The sequence below is a fragment of the Prinia subflava genome, chromosome 4 (genome assembly GCF_021018805.1).
Source record: "Prinia subflava isolate CZ2003 ecotype Zambia chromosome 4, Cam_Psub_1.2, whole genome shotgun sequence".
NCBI classification, from domain to species: domain Eukaryota; kingdom Metazoa; phylum Chordata; class Aves; order Passeriformes; family Cisticolidae; genus Prinia; species Prinia subflava.
Genome location: NC_086250.1, coordinates 7,527,071 through 7,544,366, shown reverse-complemented (window position 1 = coordinate 7,544,366; position 17,296 = coordinate 7,527,071). Strand labels below are relative to the sequence as shown.

The window sequence follows — 17,296 nt, the reverse complement described above, 5'->3', positions numbered from 1 at the left end:
CAAACACAGAGCAAGCCACAATATGATTGGGAGGCTGCAGGTGACAGTGGCAGGGCCTCACACTGATACCACAAGGCTCATTCAGACCTTCTGGCAACAGCCCTACCCTTCACACCACAACAGCAAACCACGCTGCTACAGATGCCCAGTGTATTTTTTTCTTTAAAGCAGAGATGGTGTCTCAGCAAGAGAACCATAATTCAGGAATTGGCAGAGTCAACCTAGAACAAAGACCCAGAACCCCTGCTGAAGTCACAATTTTCACATGCCTCACCATATTTTGAGCAGGACTCTTCTTTACATCATGGTCAAAGGTCCTCACCTCTTATGAGTACGAGGCAAAACAAGAGGAGGCCAGTCACTAGTTAAATAAAATCCCAGCACAAATGACTTGTGCCTGGAAAAATACTTGGATTTCAGAGTTTCTTAACAAGCCCACAGCCAGAATAATTAACAGTGAACACCAGTGAGACCTGAGACTGAGAAATGGAGGGAAGGCATGCAATGGACCTGGCCACATGAGCCTGCTAGGTGTGCACACTGGTATCTGCACACTGCCTTTTCCTTTTACGTTTGCACACTGGTATCTGCACACTGCCTTTTCCTTTTAGGCAGATGCTGACCAACCCACCAGCAATGGGAAATCAGACAGGCTAAGAGTATCCTTTCATCTCACACACAGTTAAAAAACCAAAGTTATAGTACTTCCCATCAGCAGTCTAAATCACTCCAAGTTTACAACTGTATTGCCATATAAATTATCAAATCCTCACCTTTTTTTTTTTTTTTTTTTTTTTTTTTACTGGAAGGACAAGATCAGCTAGAATATTTCTGCTTTCTAAAACAAGGCTTATCATTTAGCTCCCATTTCAAGTGACTTGAAGAACCAACACTTCACAGTCTCCTAGGGTGGTGTTTTCCCAGTATCCCCACCACCACCACTTTCAAGGACTTTTAAGGGTGAGGTAAAGCTGGAGGTACGGACATGAAGGAAAACTCAGCATGACTGTGCAGGGCTATCCATTTGGAATGGTGAGGAAGAGGTGGGCTGAGCACTAGAAAAGGCAGGTATGGTAAAATTTAGCCTTGCTGCACCAGCCTAAAGTGAGTACTACATTAGAGGGTGCACCATTGACTGCTCATCTGTCCACTGATGGCATTCCAGCCCCCATTCTGCAGCACCATGAACCACACCAATGCCTGAAGCCCGAGTGGGAAATTCAGGAGCTAAGTAGTTGGGTGCAAACAGCTAGGACATCAGTGAGTTAGAAATAAAAGATTTATCTGTGAAACCTGGCAAATAATGCAGGCTTTGGTCACAGGATCATGTCAGCGTTGTGCTTGCACAGTGGGTTAGGAAAATGCATGTCCAGACTTTGCATGTGGTACACAGACATACTTCCATTCATTTTTGTATGGAATAATAAAATTAACTTTCTTGTCTTAAACACTGGGAAAACAGAATTTCTTCAGGTATCAGCATCCTTTGGGACTTTCTGCTTCTGTTTTAATGTGTTGGTGCCAGGTGTAATGTCTGTAGACGTTGAGGCTCTGTAGACAGCACCTGCGAACAGCAAAGGAGGGTCCCCAGAGGTACCCTCGAGGCTGCTGCAGTAGGACAGGACCTCAGGAGGATTAGAGGTCACAGGCATCACAACTGAGTCCTACCTAAAGCCAGGCAACAGTGCACCATGTGAAAGCAGGCTGTTCCAGTGGGTATGTCTGCCTGCTGTAGGACACCATTCCACACGGGGGTCTTTCTTAAGGACACACAAGCATCTGCAGGTTGAGCTTTTCCTTTTTAGCCAGCTCCCTTCTCTAGTTCTAATTGGCCACTAACTGCACTAGCACAGGACCAGCACTGTTTGAGAAACAGCTCAACCTGCACTGAAGGAAAGCATTTGGTGTACACACAGTCCCACGAGAAGGTCCTGTCTGCTGGCTTGCTCATTTCTCAATGGTTATGTGTAGAAAAATGAAGCCCATACACTCAGTAAACAACACTTCCTTCTCAATTTTCCCAGCTATTAGGAACTTGAAAAGAAGAGTCAGGGATTGAAAGGCAAAAAGACTGAACTATCAAATCAAGATAGTCACTCCAGGCAGGTTTCAGGCATGTCAATGAAATAAATTAATGATAGTGCTGGAATTGTCCTTGTATTGTATAACACCAGTTCATCAGCCACTGTCATGTGGTTACACGTTTGTGCCATCTAAAGAAGGTTCCTTGCAAGGAACCGTGTTCACTTATCAGATATCAGAAGAGGTGTGCCTGACACAGCACACAGCATTTGAATTATCTAATAATCTGATTATTTTTTCCACCCTCTGTCAGCCAAATCTTGGGAAAAACCTCGAGAAATAAAATAGGTCAAGGCACTTTATGCCAATAAATAGCATCACAGCCCAAGAGGAGAGTCAAGGATAGGAAAATCCCCAGGAATTTTCCCAAACAAAATTCATTTCATAGTCTGAAGAACATTCCTCTCATCAATTTCAGATGGTCAGGTTACCTCTGTTAAAGAAATATCACAACAAGATCAAGAAACAGAGCAGAAGGTCTGATTCACATGAGAGGTTTTCCTGTTATTTTTCCACTTGTCAGAGGCATCTGTACAGAGTCAAGCACCAAATATGAAAGTCCTAAATTAAAATGGAAAAACACAGTAGTCCTGGTCAGCTCAAAGGTCTGTCTAAGCTAATACCACATTTCCAGCAACACCCAACAGGAAATGCTCAGGGTAAGAGCACGAGGAATAAACTATCCCTTGCACACACCCACAGAAATCCACAGGTTAGGGGCTTTCTGAGCCAAGGACCACAGCTGTTCTCCTTGCACTGAACGGTCCTGGATAGATCCGTGTGGTATGAGCTGTCTTCTGAAAACACGTGCCTGCTCAGCCCAACATTACACCTGCTGGCAGCAAGTTTGGGAACCTCACTGCCTGTTGTATGAAAACAGACTTCCCACTCTCCAAAACTGCCAGGTGCTTCCATCTGATCCTCCCCTACAATGAGAAATAACCCTTTCCAATTCAGCTTCTCCCTGCCTTTGCCTCTCATGACTAAAGCAAATTTTTATGATTTCCGCAGAAGTCTGCAAGGGGCCTTGCTGCTCATCACAGCAAACTCTTCATCCTCACTTCCTAATTTCTTCACTTTCAAGGCCACCCTACTTCTTTGGTTCTTGTTTTCCTTCCTACAACTACCTCCAAATCCCACAGCTTAGAGTAGGTGTACAGGAATAGGTATCAGATCTTTCTTTGGTTCAAACAGCTCCCTATCTACACATGTGTGGGGAGCCTCCTCATGTTTTACGCTGCAGCAGTGCCAAAGAATATCTTTAAATTTCTGTGTGTCTGGTTGTGAGGGTGGGTGGGCTGAAAGCAGCAAAGCCTGGGATCTTTGCTGGAAATCACGACAGAAGCTCCAGCCCTGAAGTGCAGGGCTGCCCACCTGGGCTCTCATCACCACCAATAAGTGGCTACAAAATGTGCAGGTGAGCAGTGCGTTGGAACTTGGAAAACTATGAAAGTTTTCTCAGAAAATCCACGGGGACAAATTCTGAACAAAAAAATGTCTGGTTTTCAAGTATATATATTTATTTCCAGTACCACAGATACCAACTAAACCACTTTTTTTTTTTTTTTTTGAGCAAGTATTTTGATGAAAAGTATTTTGAGGACCAGTCAGTCAAAAGTGGCGCTCTTTCTCAGGTGTTATATAGAAAGCAACCCCAAAATAGTACTTTCCTCAGAAGCTATCATCCTAGCCAACTCTACTAATTAAATCCCTTAATTTATTTTGGGGTTTGCTGGTTTTCTCCTCTTTAGAAGATGGAAATTTAAATACGTATAGGCTCACTGTAATGCTTAAATTTAAACATGCTTTAAACCTCACTCCAGGCCAGCATTCAGTGTCCTTTGTAGGCAAATCTTGGAAGGGGCTACCTCCATATCTGCAATGCACGGCTTTCACATATTCCTCATGGCTGTGCCAACCAGCTGCCAACAACCTGGGTCTACCTATGACCCAGGCTCTAACTGAGGCTAAGAAAATGACAAAATCTCAGATGTTACTTGGGGAAAGGCTTTTCCTCTTTAATAAAAAGGAGGCTGAGGCCTACGGAGCTGAACAAGTATTTCTTATGTGACAAGGTGCTTGTCTTGGGTTGTAATGCAAGATGTATTCTATTCACATCTGCTGAAATGGTTGAAGAGGTGTTTTCTTCTTTATCTCATAGCTCCAGAGGGGATGGGGTGGGTGTCTTTCTGTTAATGGGCCAGCCATTAAAACCAGGTGGGGCAGTGTTCCTTATCTCTTCCAGGCCCCATTCTCCCTCCAGGGGGATAGCTGCTGTTAATGGGCCATTAAGGCTCACTAGTGATAATATTACTTCATCCCACTGTGAGCTGCTCCACCCAGTGGGAGGAGCCAAGCATTCCTACCCGGAGAAAATCTGATATTCAGAACAGCAGGACAGCCTGTTCTCCACTGGATTCCCCAAGGAAAACTGTACCCATCTCACCCCCACTGGACCCTTCTACAGGATCATCTCTACTCCAACAGAACCACAACTGTCACTCCAGGGAGACTTATGTGGACTTCTCCCAACACCCTAACCAACAGGGTGTCAGGTTGTATCTCTGACTCTGTCAGTGTTTCTAGGATTTTTTTGTTGTTGTTTGCTTGGGTTTTTTTTTTGTACTACTGCATTTGTATTTCTAATATTCCTAGTAAAGAACTGTTATTCCTATTCCCACATCTTTGCCTGAAAGCCGCCTTAATTGCAAAATTATAATAGAGAGAGAGGGGGGTCTACATTCTCCATTCCAAGGGAAGCTCCAGCTTCCCCTGGCAGATACCTGACTTTCCAAACCAAGACAGTGCTTTGTGGACCAGTGATGGGAAACAGACAGGGAATTATGAAACCTCAGTCTAGACTGAAGGAAAACAGACCTCTCTTTCATCAGTCCTTATGTTCTCCTTATAACTTGACTTGCTGAAGCGATGGTGACATCAGCCTTCACCTCCTAGGGCCATGCAGCAAGGCCATGAGGTTCTCACCCCAAGCAGGAAGAGCAGGCATGAGTGACGAGATGAGCACAGCATCCCCTGCCAAGGCAGCAGAGAGAGGGGACCCAGGCAGGCTGCAGGCAAAGAGCCTGAGGACACCCCTTGGGCAAGCACAGGGTTATTGTGCTGCAGCCCACAGGCACCAAGAGACTCCACGAGGCCACTCCAGTGCTCCCTGTCCGTGAAGCAGGACAATCCTGGTTCCCTCCCTCACGGGGAGCTGGCAGTGACAACACACCCTCACATGGAGCTGACGGGGACTTCTGGGCATCTTAGAAAGCACACACACCTGGACTACAGGACAGGAGCTAAAAACTGCTTCTGCTGAGCCTTTTCTTTCCCACAATACCACTGCCATAAGGGGTTTGGGTTCATTTGGAACCAACAGCCTGTTCTGCAGCTACGATGGCTCCCCTTCAGGCTTGCAAAGCCAAATCTTGGTGCCAAACTGGAGGAATCCCTCTCACATCAGCTGATTTTCCATTGCTGCAGCACTCTGTGGCTGAAGAATATGGATCTCACCACTAAAGCATTAAATGAAAACACAGTATAGAGACTAATGTGCAGAGGAGAGAAAGAAATTCTGACTAGCACTGCATCCAAGGCATTATGTCTCAACATGTACAATTTTTCTAGGCCACTTCTTTTAAAAACTGAAATTTTAAGGGGGTTGGGGTTTTTTTCTCATTTAATACAAACTAAGAAACATGAAACGAGAGTGTATTGACATCCAGCTATAACTACAATAGTGGAAAATAATTTTAAAGATAAATCTCCAGCACAATATTTAGTGCCAAAGCACATTCAAATGAGTGGGACACAGTATTCTACACCTAGAGCCTGAACCTGTTGAAGAGCCAAGCCAGCTTCTGGTAACAAATATGGAGAGAAGATTTTCTTATTTCAGTTCAATTAATTCATTACAATGATCAGGTCACCCAAAGCTGGGAAATGCTTTAGGGCTGCAGAAACAAAAAGCTTGTTTCCCTCCTCCAGTCAACAAAAATTCAAAGTGAGGGTACAAAATCTACTAATACTAAATTAAACATGGCAAAAAACAATCAGTATAATTACAAAAAAAGAAGATTCACATGCTTAAGAAAAAAGCTTGTTATTTATTAAGTAATATTACCTCAAAATGTACCAGATACGTCCATTCCATGTACAATTTTAAACCTTTCTTTCTTCTTAAGAATTACTTTTCATGCTCAGGCTTTGATGCTGTACACTGCACTTGCAATTACATTTCACTGCAAAGCCGATCATCACAACATGTAAAATTATTACAAAAAAAATCAAACATCCAGCAAATACAGTAATTTGTTATTTGCCAAAATAAAAACCTAACTAAATCTTTATGAGACTATCCAATTACTTAAATAGATATTTATGGACATTGTATAGATTAGCAGAGAGGAAAACTAAATTTAGGTTAAAAGCCATTTTTAGCTGCACATCAATACATTTTAATGGCCATCCAACACTGTGAATCACTCTCTCTTCAAGAAAATACCTAAAAACTACACATGCAAAATAATACCAGAATTGATTTTGTATTGCCATTCTTCTGTTTGCCATTAAAAAAAAAAATCACAGTCAGAACATGATGCAAGGTCTGTACAAATGACAGCATTCCTTAGCAAGTGACACAGCTGAGTGAATGTTTGAAACATTTGGCCAGGCAGTGACAGCAGCAACTCTGATGCCCCCTGCTACAAGCTCCAGTTGGGACCCCATTTGTCACACACGTGAAAAGGAGTTAATACATCAGGAACACATTTCACATGGGTGATAATGGGAATTGGGAGACCTCTGGAAAAGCATGGGTAACTCACATTTGGCTCTTAGAAGCAATCAATTATCTCTTCCCCAAAACCAGAAAACTTTTTCAAATCCTGACCTGTGATTCCACTTTCGTGTATTCCTCGAAAGTTTTTCCTTCTGTCATTAGAATCTGGGTAAATACAGAAGCAAAGCCAACTTCTTGCTAGTCCAAGCAACCTTGACTTCACAAGCCTCTGAGTCACAGACATCAACTCTTCCTTAGCTCTCTTCTCACTAACAATTAACTAGTCTTCTTGAAATCCAGACTGCTGGGCTATGACTTAGAAAAGAATCCAAAGGGGAAGAGCACTTAGGACCATCCTTTCACAGTAAAGAATTTTATATGGAGGACTCTGAATGCCTACATATCATCAGAGCAAGCCTGTGATCTTATCCCTAAAAGAAGTCTCTGTTTTGGGAAAGGCTTAGCACACAGAAAAAATTAATTTTCCCCAGGGCAAATATAGGGAGGTTCCCCCACACACAGGTTGTTAGTCTTAATATCCTCTTTATATTCATCTACCCTCTTTTTTTGAATCCATCTGGACTTTTAGCATCCACACCATCCTGCAGCAGCGAGCTCCGTAACTCCACAGATGGAAGAAATACTTTTTTTAATCTTCCTGGCTAGTAATGTCATTGTCTACTCTAGCTTTGAACTATCAGGAGTTGCTCTCCTTACTACACTTACTACACTAAACTGCTGTGCAATTTGACAGTTTTGTTATATCTCCTCAGCAGTCTCCTTTCCAAGCCAAAAAGTCCTAGGCACTGCAGCCTGTCTTCCTATAGAAGCTTCCCCAGGCAACTCCACTGCACATTTTTGTATCTTTTTCAGTAGTCAGAAAGGCGTGCTGTAATCAGAACTTATAAACAGCACAGATTTAAACTGCAATATACAGATAATTTCTATTTTACTCCCTTTTGCTTTCCCACTATGGTTTTATTTGCCTATTTCACCCCAAATCGAAAACTGAGCTCAGCTTTCTCTTTCATTCACTAACCAAACCATTTCCTAAAATATGATCCCAGGTGCCAGACCAGTGCTGGGAGGTCTATCAGCAAACAGTACTGAACATCTCAAAGAGACCTCACTGTTTCTGTTAAGCAGAAAAGTTTTGAAAGTGCCCCACTCAGAGCTACCAAGAAAAAAAACCCTACCCCTGCACTTTCTGCCCACTTCTCCAAGCCTGCAGCCACTGCCTGTCAACATGGTTCACTTGGCTGTGCTAATTAGCTCTGCATACACTATTAATTCACTCTCTTCGTACTTTGAGGTTGTAATTTGTCCCCATTGGGAGGTAATACAAGCCAGCACATGGTCAGTCATGGATGGGTCTGATGACTCAGCTGCTGTGAGGTAGTTTGCTAGGACATGATCTCCAGTGTATTGGAGCCCAGTGTTTACTGTGCAGAGGGTGATACTATCTCAAGCCACAAGCCATGAAACATTTTATATCCCATAACCTTCTCCTGGAAGCTGCTCCCGACTCCTCTTCCAGAGAGAACATTTGCTCAAGCCATCAGACAGTGACACAGCCACTCAGTCTGCCAACTGAGAAATGAATGTATACCCATCCACACTCCTGTTCCTGCACCTCGGTGCCCTTCCTGGAAGCCCTGGCAGCACTGAGTGCATCCTCACTCCTCTGTGAAAGCAGTCCAGCCCTTCATTTCCTCGCCTCCAGGGAGAGGGGGGGTCTGCCACTGAGGTGTGCACCCAGCACGGCACGGGCACCCACACCAGTTGGACATCCAACACCAACATGTGTCTCCAGCAGGCTGCCCAACCCAGCAGTGGTGCTCTCCACTGCAGGGAGCTGTTTCCACACTGCTGGGACCATTACAGCAGAAGGACAGTGGCACAGGTGACAATGGTCCATCAGCACTACCTCCTTTGCTCTGCAGGCTTTAAGTTGCAGCTTAAAGTGGTGCACACTGGAAACACCCAAGCAGCTTCTCACAGATGTGGCAGGGAGGATCCATCTACTGAGGAATGTTTTTTCCAGTGGTCTCCAGTGACAAGCGAAACCAAAAGCCTCAACCCAGAATCTGAAGTTCCTCACACCCTACCAGCTCAAAGCTCAGCTTTGGCCAGGTCAGAAAATGCTTGGCTTTGCCTGAGTTTTGAAGCACAAGGCAGGTAAGATGAGAACAAGCCATTCAAGAGAGAACATGGTAAAACAACTGTCTCCAATCCTAATCCACCAGGAGAAAAAAAGGATTAGTTCTGTCATGGACATGGAAAATCACAATATAGACCTTACAGAAAGTCAGGAAAGGCTCCCCGGGATTGCTGGAAATGCTGGGATTACTGCTTTTGACCTCCAAGAGCATCAGCAAAGCTTCATGGGGCTCCATCAAAGATGGAAACTACCTTTATGTGAAATCCCTTTTAAGAAAAAAAGGAGGAAGACAAACACAGTATGTGATTTGCAGCTACAGAATGCCTTGTTGTGGCCCTACTATCTAGATAAATCCATCTCTGAATTTTAGTACAGCTACCTCTGGCACTATTATTAAGCATTTACTTAGTAGAGCTACAAGCTCATAGATTTCCACAGAATCCCAGACCATGTAGAAAACATTCCTAGTTTCTGTTAATAGATGTTTTGGAGGATCCCACTGAAGACATAATGAAAAAAATCACTTCTGCTATATTCAGTTGAAATTTGAACCATGTAGAGATTCTCACTCTCTGCTTCATTTCATCAGTTTTAAGGATAGTCCTTAGTGGTTGCCAGTTGGTTTTCCCCAGAATAAACTCCCAAAACAAGTAATTTACAACTTCTTGATCATACCCTACTTGAGCTAGCTAGAAAAAGCCCAAAACAGAATCTGCAACAAAAGCAAACACACAAACAACAAAAAACCCCACAAAACAAGAACTCATTCACTGTTCCTATTCATAATCATATTTCATTTTACTTTAGAAATAAACATCCAAACTCTGGATTTAATATTGGGCAGCTGTTCATAGTTAAATATGCAAAATCCAGCTGTTACATTAAAGTACTTTTGTGGAGTTGCATTAACACTACTCTTGGCAATATACACATCTTTTAAATTATTTACAATACTATATATTTCTGTGAGCATGTGAGTGCTCCTGTTTCAAGCTTATGAGAATTTGATCTTACTCTCCTTGTGTTAACTCCTCCTCTGACCCAGACCCTAAAACTCTGCCCCTACAACACCTGATAAATCCCCATGGCCGGGCTCCTCCTCTCTCTTGTCTTTGCTTTCCTCTCCCTCCCAGGTCCTGGGGGAAATAAATGGATCCTTTTTGCTTAAGAAATAGAGGCTGTCTCCTCTGTTTCCCTGTACCTCCCTGGACAGGATGGTCACTACTGCCTTCTGTCCTACATGAGCACACATTCCACACAACACCAACACACACTGCCTTGAGAACCTCCTTCAGAGCCTTTTTCTCTCCAGACTGTCTTAACAAAGACAGTCTTTGCAAACTGTAAAAGAACAACACAGAAGCAAAGACACTGCATGTGGCTTAACAAGGAATAACCATTGGAAATTCATTTAGATGAAGATCATTTCTAGCTTTCCTTAATTGCTACACCCAGTTCACTTTGGACTGCCGTAGCATTACAGCAGGTGATACCATCTATCAGTGAAAAGCTTAACCCTTTTCAAAATCCTTTATTTACTCCAGGATTTATCCAGTGCTCCAGGATATTCCATAAACAAGTTTAACTTTGGCTGGAGTTTTCTGCATTTATTTTCCTGCTAGCAGTGGCATTTTTGAAAAGAAAAAAAAATATAGAAGAAAACAAAAGCAGTCACTATAATCTAGGCTTGAGTCCCACATGTTACCAAAGGAGATGAGAAGTGTAGTTCTCTGTGCTTCAACAAAACACTGCCTGAAGATAACTCAGCAACATCAGAACTAGTATGGTATAAACTTGGCCCGGGTTGTAGACCTAAAAATAACCCCCACAGCAGGAATCAATAGCCACAACTCCAGCGTTAAAAGCATGGAAGCTTTGGTGGCCTGTCTGGTCTCTTTGCCCAGGCTGAAGCTGAGCACACACCTGGGTTTGGTTTGGCTGCTTCAGGATTGCCCAGAGGAACAACCCACCCGTGGGCTGCTCCAGGCAGCCTCCTTCCCTTGGGAGGCACAGGGACACACTGCAACTTAAAGATGAATTGTTGTGGCAAGGCTAGCAGTTCATCATCATCCCCTGTCCTAACCAGGGAGTCCTCCCCTGCCAGGGCAAGAGTAACACCTGGAACAATGCAGCCTGCTCTGCCTCCAGCTTCAGGCAGTGCTGGGAAGGGTGGTGGTCAGGGAAGGTGTGGGGACAGCTCTGGCAGCCACATCTGGCTGCCATCCCTCCCAGGTGCTCCTGCCCTGGGCCAGGAACAGGATTGTGGCAGCAACACGTGCCAGCCTCTCCCAAAGCCGCCTTCCATGTAGGCTGTGGGCACGGAAACACCACCCTGCCCACGTGTGGCTGATGCTGACACCGGGACACACTGCAGCTGCAAGGCCTTGCTCTGACTGCTCAGCAGAGGTAGGTGGCCCACACCAAAAAGGCCAACAACCACCACCACACCCTGCCCCCAAAACCCTGTGTGAACTAAAAAGCCAGGTACAAATCAGATCATTGTCCCTGATTTCTATAATAAACACAGTTTGTTTCCATGCTGCATTACAAGTGCTTAGCCCTGCTACTGTCCTGCATAAGTACATTTATTATTATGTTATGCTTGTTTCACAGGGAAAGCAAAGGCCAAGGCAATCATTTTCAGAAGCACTGGCTATTGAGTTGTTGGTACTCTGGGGATGCTCAGCTGAAGGTAATGAACTACAAAGTATTTCAGAACAAACATATGCAAAAAATACCCCAAAAACAAATTAGCCAATTTTTGGACCATAGGTCAAAACTATGTTACTGGCCCAAAACACCAAGTACCTTAGCTCTCTCCCTTTCCTGCAGTAAGCAGGTTATTAGAAGAGCTTCAGGCAGAAGAATTCAGAACACAAGCACTCAAGGACCCAGATAACTTTTCTAAAATGCAGAAAGATTGCTTCTGTGTCACTGTACAAGACTTCATCTCCCTCTTATCATCATTTCTATCAGCAGAGCACCGTTTAGTCACCTCCCTCCAAAAGTCACTTTGGGATGCATGCAGCAATATGCATATAAATTATCATTAAAGTATACTCTATTTCACTGGGGCATTTCAGATTCAAGATGCTGTTTTAATGGGTTGCCTCCCAGGAAACTGACTTCACCTGTAATGACACAGTGAATGCTAATGACCAGTGTTTAATTGGGGCAGTGCTAGTAAAATTTTGCTTCAGAGGGATTCAATTTACTTGGTGCCAAGGAGTTAAGTGATTAATCAGGTGTTAAATAGTACGTACTTCCAAACACTGGTCTTCTACCATTCAAGCCTACACCACTGGATTTAATGACAGCTTTGTCATTGACACTAACAAAAGTAGGATCCTCCTCCTAGTACATAAGTAAACATTAAGGAGCATGCTCTGCACTAACAGATACTCAGCCTTGGCTGAGGGCAACAGGATTCTGGCCATGTGGTGCTGCACAGCATGGGAAGCCTTCAAAGAGAGGGCTCTCTGCAGAAACAGCATGAATGAGGTATCAGGAGACATAACTCACCATCCAAAAATTAAGTCAGTCAGGGGAAGCCAGTTAAGATTGAAAATTCAAACACTACATTGATTCCTTGCCCTTCAGCTTTTTCTTTCCTCTGCCACTTTTTAAACTTTTATAAAGTACATCCTCCAATCTAAAATCGACTCTGTGAAATCCTTTAGCTACAGGATCCTGTGCTGAAGGACTTCTGCAGCAACCCCACTGAGCTCAGCACGAGAGAGCGCCTCGTGTTGAGCTCAGTGCACCTACATAAAATCTGCAAAAAGCTCTGTGCCTTCAGTGCTGCCCACAGAAAGCACTCTCAGCTCAAGCATCAGCCAGGTGCACACAAGGGCTCAGAGAAGTCCTGGTCTGCAAGACCTGAAACAACTGATCTGCCCCCATAGCCCCAAGTTTTAGTTCCCACACAACTCCACACTTGTGCCAGCACAACTGTATGGTCGCATGGTAAGTCAGACTAAACAACTGAAAGCGTCATATTTATAAGACAAATTAAACTGTGCCCTTCGGGAGCCTTCCACTTGCCTGCTGTGTTTTGAATCTCTGTATAACGCCACAGTGATATTCTCAAGGTATATTCATTTCAGGAAAAAAAAATTTAAAAGATGCTGACAATCAGAAAGCTTCAGGCAAGGTTTTAAACAGAACTTATCACCACATAGACCTTAATCAATCACAAAAATCATCATCTGTGTATAAACTGCTAGTCCTGTCTCCCTTTGAGCTTCTGCTCCCGTATAGTCTTTGCCAAGATGTTTACACTCCCCTGGTGCTTCAATTCTCCCATCTGTGGGAGGAGAGGTGAGGCCCTAAGGATCACTTACCAATACTGTAATGAGTGCCAACGTCGTGGCAGTATTCACAATAATACAATCAGCTAACTACTGTGGCTCAGGATCAGAGGAACAGGTTTACACCAACACAGATATTCCATCTATGAAAAAAGAGTCTTACTACGACAACCACACCAGATGCCCCTTCCCAGCTGACCTTGGAGTCCTCAAGCCCTCTCAAACTGGAGTTCACCACAACCCCAAAGCCTCCCAGTCCATGCAGAGAGTATGCTGATGCCCTAAGCTGTAGCAAACACTGAGGGCCCAACCTTCATGCTCATCTGTCACCCCCGAGGTTTTGTTTTTCTAAACCCCAGGATGCAGCTTTAGACCCTAAACACACTTAACCTCCCTGCCACAACTGCACAGTGGGTCTGCTTGCCACGAGCCAGGCAAGCACACACCCAAGTGCTGGCAAGGTCTGGATACCAGCAGGGTATTTTTCATCTCTCAGAGGAGTCAGCCAGCACACAGCCAGCAAAACACGCACATATCACACACACACACATACTGATAACTACCTAACACAAAACAAGATACTTCTTCAAGCTTATACTGATTTCCAGTAATAAAATATAGACCAAAACTGCTCCTCCTCAAAGTTTTTCCAAATCTGATTAGAGCACTTCTCTAACACGATGAAATAGGAAGACCCTGCACTAAGCAGCTCGGGCATAAACAAAGCACCAGCCTTCACCCTCTCTGCTGAAACTTTCCATGTTCATCACTCCAGGTGCTGTGGCATTTACTGCCTGCACCCTTGGCCCAAATCGGAGGAGGAAAGGGAAGAAAGAACACCAACAACAAGCCAACCAAAGAACAAGAAAAGGCACCCACCAGCACCACTGCTTCCCCTTCACGGACTCCGAGTGAAACTTTGGGACACCCAAGCAGCACAACACTCGCCTACTTTTTAGAACAAGGCAGAGAAGTTGGGGTTCTCTGTGTAGCGTTTTCCTTTGCCTCAGTATCACATTCCACCACGAATACTGAAGAAACGATCAGCTGCACTCAAGTAATCAACTACCATTTAAACAGCTCCTTTTAAATCCAGCTGCTGAATGTAATCACCTTTATCACTTGGTTAAAAAAAGCGTCCAAAAACCAATCAATGATAGTTAGAAAAGCTGAAGGGAAACTACCCAGAACGGTTAGACTGGTGAAGAAATGCTTTCATTTGAAGTTCACACTTCTGTCTGAAAAGTTTTACTTTTAAAATTTGAAACTAATAAAATAGCCAGTAACAGAGCAGCCAGTGACAGCAGTTTCTACATGTAAACGAACAGTACATTAAAAAAAGGTTCAGATCATAATGTTTAGAATTGGTCACTTAAAAAACCAAAACAAACAAACAAAAAATCAGTTTTCCAGTAACTGTTGAAATGTACTGAAAATGTGGCGTTTATTCACTTCGAGACTGAAAGAGAAGTTTGTATCTCTCCAGCTAGGAAGCTGATTACTTACAGCATAATTCCATAAAATACCTTTGAGATGCTGGGAAGGGCCAGTTTTACAGTTCCTGAAATTAACAGAATGGTTGTTGATGTCAGTAAGAGCAGAAGTAAGCCTCCTGTTTCCAAGATGACACATGTCGAAAACAAGGAAATACAGCTCATGATGCCACTTTTTCTGACATTCATTTGCAGTCTTTGGTCCAGAGAACACATCCTACCTTTCTACAGGGTTTACCAGGAAAAAACAGCAGCTATATCTCACTTTATATATCTTTAGGGACCCAATGAGTTAATAGAACACATTTTGCCTGCATTAGCATTTCACCATACAGTAACAGGCATACAATACCCCGTTATCCAGTTTGCCTGTCTGTGTTAGGAAAAGCCAAACTAGACTCTAAGCCACGAGACTTCACGGGACACAGGCCTAATTGCATTTAACTCAGCAAGAGAAAATACACCCAGAAGTTTTCAAATTGTGTTCCCACCACACAGATCGCAAGACTCCCCCGTACACACACGGGACAAGCAAACAAAAGAGCATCACGCTGAATAAGTGTTTATTCCAGGCTCTTCCCCTTAGAGAGGAGTCTGGAAGTCACCTCTTTCTTCCAGGCAGGGAGGGACAGCCACTAAAGATCTCTTACTGGGGCACAGTTAGTCACGAACAGAAGGGAGATTCCTGCCTTGCAACAACACAAAGCGACTCCTAAATAAAATGCAAAGCCGAGGAGTGAGGGAAGGAGAGAGGAAAGCAGTGGGCTGCTAGATAGGAAGGGGCTGAACAAAAAAGGAAACTCAATTTCGTTTCCATTGTCTCTGTTTCATACCGCCTCCACTTGAAACGATAAACTTCCCGGGGTAAGCCCTTCTTCAGCGGGCCAAAGCAAGGGAAACACATCCCCCAGCCCATGCTGGAGCGGGGCCGGGCGGGCACCCCGGCTCTCCTACCGCCACTGCCAAGCGATAGCAGGAATTACAACCATTAAAATAAACAGTAGTAACACAAATAATAATGGAGAAAAATTAAAATTGGAAAAAAAAAAAGCCCCATAATCCACTGTTGGTGGAAGCAGCAGCGGCTGCATCTCCTCGACGGCAGGAAACTTTCTACGAAGTTGCTGGCGGGGACGGCGGGCAGGCAGCCCCGCGGGAGGCCGGGCCGGGCTCCGGGGCCCCCTTGGAGCTCGGTGCCCGGGAGAGGCACGCCGGCAGCGCCGGGCCCGCCGCCGTGTCCCCGGGCAGCGGCGGGCGCTGACAGCCCGCAGCACCGCGCCCCGCCCGCGGCCGGAGCGGCGCGGGGAGCACCCGCCAGCGGGAGCACCGACCCCGCGCCCGCTCTTCGCCCGCCCGGGCCAAAACCAGCAAGGGAAAAACCGGCTATTTCCACCAAAACAACCCAGGGCAAAACACGGCGAAGCCCAGCGCCCCGAGGCGCCGGCGGGCGCGACCCGCGCTGACAGGGGCCGTGCGGACGGAGGGACGGGGCTTTACCTTGATGCAACACTGCGCGGGAGCCTCGGACATCTCTCTGGAGGGACGCGGCGGAGCCCGGCGGGGCAGGCGCGGGCGGGCAGACGGGAAGTTCTCGGGCTTTCCCCACTTTCCGCTCCTCTCCCGGCGCGGCGGCGCGGCCCGGCCCGGCCCGTCCCCTCAAGGGGAAGTGGCGGCCGGGGGCGGGCGCGGCGCGGTCGGGGTGGCGCGGGGGGGTCCGGCCGCGGGGCCGCGGGGCCGGGGCCGCTCCTCGCTGCTGCCGCCGCTCCCGCGGGCGCGCGCGGCCGCCCGCGCCCCCCCCCCGCCGCGCGTGTGCCCTGCGCGCGCTCGCGGCTCCGCGTGAGAGGCGGCGTGCGCGCGCGGGAAGAGGGAGGGGGCGCGGGAGTGCGCGGGAAGGGAAGTGGGGGGTGGGGGCGCGGCCCCGGTCCCCGCCGGTGTTTTCCTTCCTGGAAAAGAGAGAAACCGAAAGGCGGCAGCGGGGGCCGGGCCGGGCCGGGAGCTGCGCCCCGCCCCGCGCCGCCGCTCATTGATCCGGAGTTTCGGGGCCGAAACTGACGTGGGTTCCCGGCACTCGCACCGCCCCTTAAAGGGGCCGCGCCGGCAGCAGCGCCGCCGCCGGCCCAGCATCGCTGCCCCGCGGGCCGAGCGGGAGCGCGGCTGGCTCCGGCCGGCGCCCGGGTGCCGCTGCGGACCGGCCAGGGCCGCGGGGAGGCTGGAAGGGCGCGGCCGGGCCGTGTCGCCGCGGCCCAGGCGGTGCCGATTGCCGCGGCGCGGGCCCTTTAAGCGCCGAGCGGCGGTCCCGGCGCGGGCAGCGGGACGGGCGGGCCCGGCAGCACGGCGAGCTTTGTTCCGCCGCCGCTCGGGCAGCCCCGGCCGCGTCCCCGCGTTCGGAGCCCGGAGCGGGAGCTCCATCGTGGGGTTTCAGGATGTGTTTGTGTCACAAACCGCAGCGGGTGGGTACAAACCCCTG

At 46.6% G+C, this 17,296-nt stretch overlaps 1 protein-coding gene across 2 annotated transcripts in view; it reads right to left on the bottom strand.

Moving 5' to 3' along the window:
• The window catches only part of ETV6 (ETS variant transcription factor 6), a 123,030-nt gene extending 106,292 nt beyond the window's left edge, over nucleotides 1-16,738 (bottom strand). Inside the window, exon 1 of one of the 2 annotated variants that reach the window (XM_063395332.1) lies at nucleotides 16,327-16,738. Coding sequence is in view for 1 of the 2 variants with exons in the window: in XM_063395330.1 (XP_063251400.1) it covers nucleotides 16,327-16,359 (33 nt within the window). In the remaining variant the exon portion in view is untranslated. The remainder of the gene's footprint in view (nucleotides 1-16,326) is intronic. The other variant, XM_063395330.1, reaches the window with a different exon arrangement.
• Nucleotides 16,739-17,296: the final 558 nt, after the last annotated feature.